General features: G+C 42.3%; 1 protein-coding gene across 7 annotated transcripts in view; it reads left to right on the forward strand.

Moving 5' to 3' along the window:
- Nucleotides 1-5816, forward strand: part of stim1a (stromal interaction molecule 1a) — a 47998-nt gene extending 42182 nt beyond the window's left edge. For 2 of the 7 annotated variants that reach the window (XM_083547876.1, XM_083547878.1), the window contains 3 exons: nt 450-513; nt 1553-2059; nt 4911-5816. In XM_083547876.1, coding sequence (XP_083404002.1) covers nt 450-513; nt 1553-2059; nt 4911-4953 — 614 coding nt within the window. In that variant the 3' untranslated portion in view covers nt 4954-5816. Of the gene's footprint in view, nt 1-449; nt 811-1552; nt 2120-4910 lie in introns of those variants that run through there. The other 5 variants (XM_083547874.1, XM_083547875.1, XM_083547877.1 and 2 more) reach the window with 3 other exon arrangements.
- The last annotated feature ends 1730 nt before the right edge of the window (nt 5817-7546 follow it).

Consider the following 7546-nt stretch of genomic DNA (forward strand, 5'->3'; position numbering starts at 1 on the left):
TAACAGCTGTAACTGCTGTGATGTCATAATTGAGAGGAGGAGTCAGCTCCATTAATGGGCGTCAATGCTCAAAATAAAAGGACAAAAAAGTATGCGTGGTTCTGTACAAACCATTTGGACTTGCCATTAAATTACAGAGAAAAACTTTAGGGTCATAACAGTGACTTGATCAAATTTATAATATGGAATATAAGGTTACCTTTTAAAAATCAGTAATTAGGAACAGCTGCAATTTTCTAAATAATTTAATGTGAATTAAATTAGTTATTTAATTACTGAAGGGTTGCTACTTGCCACTCCATCTCCTACACCCTTTACCTTGTTTTTGATTGCACTTAAATTGCATTCCTGCTAAGCCACGCCCACCGACAACTGTTTTTTTTTTTTTGTTTGTTTTTTTCCTTGCCCCCCCTGTACTCTATGTAACTCGTCTTGTTTTGTGTCCACAGCTCCCAGTATGCTATCTCTTCGCCAGAGGCACATTGACCCCCAGCTGGCCATGGGCTCTCAGAGGTTGGTAGAGAGCAGCCACTCGTTCGGAGGGCATCAGGGGGAGGGCATTTCATATCCGCTGTCCCGGCCCAGGCTCAACCTGCACCAGTCTCATGGCCAGATTGACAAGCTGGGCTTCGCTGTCTCTCACCCGTCCATTTTCTCCTGCGCCTCCTCTCCTCCTTATTCATCCTCCTCATCCTGCTCATCCTCCTCAGTCTCGTCCTCTGCTCCCCATTCCTTCTTCTATCACTCGTCCACCTTTCAGCCAATGGACCCCATCCCTGACTCGCCCCCGCGCCGCAGTCGAAGCCACGGGTATTCGCATGCTTGCGTTCGTGCACCTCGCACGTGGAGTGAAAGTGCGGTTTGCAGCTCATGAAGCTCCTTACTGTTTCAGTTGTCTTGTCTTCCAGTCTTTCCAGCGAGCCTCACACATTTGTGTTAATCTTTCATAACGGCATCACTTTTTACTAGCATGCGGCACGCTCTCTCTCTCTCTCTCTCTCTCTCTCTCTCTCTCTCTCTCTCTCTCTCTCTCTCTCTCTCTCTCTCTCACACACACACACTCAGTGTCTTGCTTTCTGCTTGTTTTAAGACCTTGCCAGAGATGCCAAAATGTACAGATTAGCCTTGGCATTTATGATAGCTGATTTGTCACAATGACGACAAGGGGGAATAGCACAATTTTTACTTGACGCAGGACATGAAGGAAAAACTCGCTTTCAGTTTTTCGAGCCAAATTTATGCAGGTGATCGACTATCAAATTCACCGGCCTTCTTAATCAAGAGGGCGGGGCTGTAAGCTCTAATGGGAAAAGGGCGCACAAAAGTGCAAAACTTGTAATTGATGTCACAATTATAGGAGGTTTTTGGAGTGGATTTGTTTTCGGTCTCTGCAGATGTTGGCATCTCTGCTTGCCCGCCTTCCTCGTTTTTTTCACCGTAAAATGACTCTTTGTTTCAATCTTGAAACCAATTGGAATGAGACGTGAATGTAAAACTAACGGACTAATCGATTCCCGGTGGTCTCACCGCACTAACCTGTCTCTGTCCTCAGGGATTTGAATAGGTCCGACTCGGACTCCTCTCTGTCCGTGTCTCAGACCACCGAGCAGCTGCGCCTGTCTTTGAGCTCCAGGAATCCTCCCATGAAGCCTACGTCTCTCTATCACGGTTCCCACTCACGTTCCGAGGATTCCGCTCCGTTCCACTCGCCCAACGGAGGAAACAGAGTCCCAGACTCCTTCGGCTCTCCGGACGGCGCCCCGGACAGCCCCATCCAGATGAAAAAGATCTATGGCATGGGCAAGTCGGCCAGCATGAGCGAGATCCACGGCTCCGTGTCAGATTCGTCACGCTCTTTAAGCCAGAACTCGACTGAGCCGGACACCCCATCTCCCATAGGTCTTCATGGGACAGCGTCGCTGAAGGGCGTGAGCCGCATCCCTCAGGTCTCGGCGAAGAAAAGTCCGTTGGAGGAGGACAGTGCCTCCATGAGTGAAGACACTGACTCCACCAGCCGCAAGAAACACACCCCGTTCAAGATCTTCAAGAAGCAGAAGAAGTAAGGAGGGTTTAGTTACTGTTCCAAATAAAATAATTTAATTACAAAAAAAATAAAAAATTATAATTCATCTGTACTCCATTATCAAGATGGACATCCTGAAATATTTACATAACGGCACACAAATGCCTCAGCGAGGATTTTGGAGGTACGTCTCATCTGGGACTCGAGGAGAAGCCATCCTTCATGTTGGTTTTCTTCCTCTTTTTCTCAGTCTTGTTCAGTTTCTCTTCAGAGGGATTGAACCCTGGGATGGCGGCAGAAAGTGGGAATGTAAAGTTATTTATTCTAAAGAATTCAGTGCCACATTGTTTCTCTACGTGGACTCTACATTATTTTTATTTTTTTGTGTTGTTGTTGTTCGTTTTTGTTCCCTCCTGATCGTCCCAGCTTGCATGTTCTTGGCTGAAATTTTTCGAATGCTCTTAAATGTTTGCTCAGTTCTCGTTTACTGCAGCTTGTAACACAAAATATCCGGTGTTTATTATCTGTTTCTGAAAACCCACTTTGTGCTTTGTTGGTTTTTTTGTGTGTCCTGGGACATTTTTATTAGCAGTGTGTGTGAGATCAGTGCTAAACAAAAACCAGAGGAGCAACAAAAAACAAAAAAAAAAACATGAAAAGAAACTAATAAGAAAAGGGCTGAATCATGTTCGTGAACTCCTCCTTCAGTCTATTGCACTACTGCTGAATGTCACACAGTTCGTTTTTCAGTCATTTTAAAGGTACCTCTAATGCAGACGTTTTCAAGTTGTTCTAAAAAAAAACAAATACAAAATAAGGAACAAGAAAAAAACTGTAAACGGTCTCGATCATTCCAGCTGGTTTCTTTTTGAGGACCTTTATATTTTTTTTTATTTACAGTCTAAAAGGTTTGATAAAAATCGCATCAATGCCTTGTAGATAAATTCTAAATACACTATATGGATACAACACTTGTGGACACCCGACTATAATGTTATTATGTGCTGCTTTTATTGAACATCCCATTCCACATTATTCCCTAATTCCTGTTATAACTAACCTCCGCTTTTTTGGGAAGATGTTCCTCTAGATTTTGTGGAGATTTGTGCTAATGCAGAGACCAGGGTTGTTCGTAAAGTCAGGTACTGATGCAGGTGAGGAGGTCTTGGGAACAGTCCGAGTTCACGTTCTTCGTGCTCAATAGGGTTGAGATCAAAGCTCTATAGCAGAAGATCTTTCATTCCAAACCTATGAAAAGCATATCTTTTGTGCACAGGGGCATTATCAAGCTGGAACAGGTTCGGCTCGCCTAGTTCAGGTGAACCTTTCATGCTCCAGCATCCAATTTGTGTACCTTTTTAAATTTGTTGGAATAGTTTGAGGAAGAAGCACATACGACTGAAAAAGTCTGGTGTCCCAATACCATTGTCCAGTATAGTGTATAGTAAAAGTAATGAATGAGTTTATGAAAGACCCATCTCGTGTATTAAAAAAAAAAAGTCAAAGTGCCAAACCAAAGATGGGACTCAATAGCCAAATGCTATAGTGTGATTATGATGTCTCGAATAGCTCTCGAAGAGAAAACACTCTGTATCAGTTTGGTGTTTATGAGGACCTGAAGCGTCCTTATAAACCTGTACCTGTGACAACTGGAAAAAAAACGAAATAGTGTATACACAAGATTTATAAAATCTCCAGCAGGTGAGCTTTGTGAAGCCGAAGTAATGAGGGATCAGACGTGACCTAAGCGACGATAGGTTGTTATAGCGATGACGAGTTTAAAGCTTCGGTTTTACCTGATGAGTTGTCAGAAAGAAAGGTGGGTACCAGGTGCGATTGCATTGATCTTCCAACCTGTCGCCTGGAATTAAGTGGATATAATGGGAATGTTGTAGTTCAGTGGGTTACAAATTTGAAGGTCAGGGGTTTGAGCAACAGTGTTGCCAAGGTGCCACTTTTGTACTCTTGATCAAGGCCCTTAACTTTCTGTGCTCCAAGGACTCTGTATCATGGCTGACCTGAACTTCCTAACATTGCTAGGATATGCTAAGAAAGTATTTCACTGTGCTGTAAAGTACATGTGACCTAATAAAGAACATCTTTACCATTTAATGGCGAGTGAGCTGTTGCCAAAGCTGTTCGCAGAAAGTATGAGCCGTCGTAGTCTTGACGTAACAAGGGCCAGGTGCTACAAAGCTGACAAAGCGGAGTCACCAGTCATACCACTGTTGAGGTGAGATGTTCCACCTTTTTATTTTGAGATTCATTCAGCCACAAGGGTGTTAGTAAAGTCAGGTATTGATGGAGGTGAGAAGGTGAGAGGAGGCTGGGGTGCATGTTCATCCCAATACGGTTGGAGCTCTTTAGCAGGAGATCCTCCACTCCAACCCATGGAAAGCATATCTTCATGGAGCTGTCTTTGTGCACAGGGGGCGCTGTCATGCTGAAACAGGCTTGGGTCTCAGAGCTCTAGTGAAGGGAACATTTTTATTCTCCAGCATCCAGACACAATCGTATACATTTGCATGCCTCCAAGTTTGTGGTAAAAATTTTGGAGAAGAAGTGCAGAGTTTATAATTAGCGATTTAGAAGCTGTTATGCAAGGCTTATGTAGGTTTATGTGTCCCTATGAACACCGACATGCTCATTAGGGACAAACGTACACTATCTGTGTAAAGTGCTTTACAAATAAAATTGAATTGAATTGAATTGAACACCATCATTGAGATAAGAGTTTGTGGTGGTTTGTTTATACGAAATTGACGTTTTAAGAAAAAGAGAAAAATGCCGGCTGTTTTTTTTTTTTTTTTTTTTTTTTTTTTTTTATAAAGTTCGTTAATTAATTTACTGAATGGATTTATTTATAGTTCTCCTTTTCTGTCTCTAGCGTCTCCGGGCTCATCCGCAAGGCAGCTTTAAATGAGGACTAGAAATGATTTTGAGGCTAAATTCGGTTCTCAGCGGGGACACGCAGAACCTCAGCACTTTCTGCGGTCTCCCTGATCTGTTTTACCCACCGCTGTGTTCTTCACATGTTCGACTCCCCCAGAGTTCTGGACTAACCAAAGCAAGGTGCTGCATGAGACACCAGCTCCGCAGACGTGGACTTTCTGTTGGATCGTTTCTTTATTTTTATTTTTTTCTTTATGTGAAAGACTTTCCGGGTGTAGAAATCTACAATGAAACTGTGTTTCCAGTCCAAAACAGGAATGCACTGCTGATCAAATGCATCCATGTATCATCTCCGGCTCTTTGCATGAAGAAATCTTTCTCTTGTTGGTGGCTGTGAGGGTGTAAATGAGTGAATGTGATTTTGTGTGTGTGTGTGTGTGTGTGTGTGTGTGTGTGTGTGTGTGTGTGTGTGTGTGTGTGAAAGTATCAGTGAATGTGCGAGAGAATAAGTGTAAATGTGTGAAAGTGTGTGTAAGAGAGAGTGAATGAGTGTGTGTGTGTGTGTGTGTGTGTGTGTGTGTGTGTGTGTGTGTGTGTGTGTGTGTGTGATTTCTGTAAACAGCATTGATGCATGTTCTGTATCTGCTGCAGTTCCAGTTCAGAGACCTGAGGAGCATTTCAGACTCCTGGTTCCACCTCCGGTGTATTGAATTTTTTTTTCCTATTTTTAAAAGTTTCTCTTTGAGCTTCTATTTATGATTCTAAAAATTTGTACAGAAAGTGAAAAGGGGGAATTTTGCATCACCTGTGGTGTTGAGGACTGTAGTCTAGTTCTTGGGGAATTTTATGGCACTCATGCATGAAAGCAATAAATGGTTTAAAAAAAAAGTTGCTTTGCTTGCTTCCTTTGTTGAACATGCATATACAGTATATATAAATATAATATAAGGTAGGTGTCGAGTTTGGATTTATGCTGCTGTCACTATTCTTGATGATGTCTCGTGAATGTTGCGTAAAAATCCAACACATTTTGCATAATGAAACCAGGATGTTTTCTTCGAAGAACAAAAGATGGATCACATCTACTGCAAACCGTCGAATGGAAAACAGCGAACGCCATCTGTAGCTACAGATTTCTTCATTTCCGAACAACACTGTGTAACATAACCAGCTGTTCTCCAATTTCTGTGATTACATAATAAACACTTACTATATGAGCAAAAGTATTGGGACACCTGACTTTCCCAGCCGTATGTGCTTCTCAAACTGTTACCACAAAGTCCGAGACACAGTTGTTTAGGACGTCTTTGGATGACATATTTTCTTCACTTGAACTACGAGAGCCAAACCTGTTCAAACATGACCATTCCCTTGTGCATAAAGCCAGCTCCATGATCTGCTTTACATGAGTTGGAATGGAAGAACTTAAGTGACCTTCACTAGTGCACTGACCTTAACCCTTTAGAACAGGATTAATGTGATCGCTGACTGCACCCCAGGCCTCCTCAACTCACCTACATCAGTACCTGAGTTTACCCTTGGGGATGAATATCACATCACACAAATCTCCAAAAAATCTAGTGCACCATCATCTCAAAAAAGTGGAGACTATTCGAATAGGAAATGTGGACTAGCTGTGGAATGGGATTTTCCAAATTTACATCTAAATCAGGTGTCAGGTGTCCATACTTTTTGTCCATATATATCACAATAACGAGGGGTGAAGAAATGGAGTTACTCTTTGGAGTGACCCATCGATCATTAACATCATGAACTTCTTCAGCAGTTTGAGCTACAGGAGCTTGTCTGTTGGATCAGACCACATGCCCCAGCCTTCGGTCCTCACGTGCATCATTGAACATCGGCCGCCACCGACCCTGTCGCCAGTTCACCACTGTTTCTTGCTTGGAGCACTTTTGATAGATTCTGACCACTGCAGACCAAGAACATCCCACAAGAGCTGCAGTTTTGGAGACGCTCTGAGCCAGACGTCTAGACGTCACAATTTGTCAAACTCGCTCAAATCCTTACACTCGCCCATTTTTCCTGCTTCTAACATCAACTTTGAGGACAAAATGTTCACCTGCTGCCTAATAAATAAATCCACCCACTAACAGGTGCCATGATGAAGAGAGTGAGAGTTATTCACTCACCGGTTATTATGTTATAATGTCAATGTTATGCCTGATTGGAGTATTACATTATGAGCTGTTAAGTATTATACAATAATGCAGTTTTCAATAAAATAATTCTCCATGTTCAGAGAAAGTAACTGGTAAACAAATACACCGACTTAAAACAAATAGACCTTTGCATATTTGCGCAGGAGCAGTGGGTGGTGGCGGGGCAGTGTGTGCTCACTGGTGCCCCCACCTATTTGCGTTCTAGTTGACCACCTAGTTTGCCTATGCTTAGAAACTTTCCATCTTTCTATCACCAGACAATCTAAAACAGTCCTAAAATACAGTATATACATATATATTCCTGCTATAATAATTAAAAATCATCCGACCAATCAGAATTTAGCTTTGTTACTTGTTCTCTTGGAAAATCTTTGAGTCTATCTGCTGTTTATGTGAATCTTGTTTTGACATGTACCACTTATACCTAAAGACTGTTGTAGACCAACTT

The sequence above is a fragment of the Silurus aristotelis genome (assembly GCF_946808225.1).
Source record: "Silurus aristotelis genome assembly, chromosome: 8".
NCBI lineage: Eukaryota > Metazoa > Chordata > Actinopteri > Siluriformes > Siluridae > Silurus > Silurus aristotelis.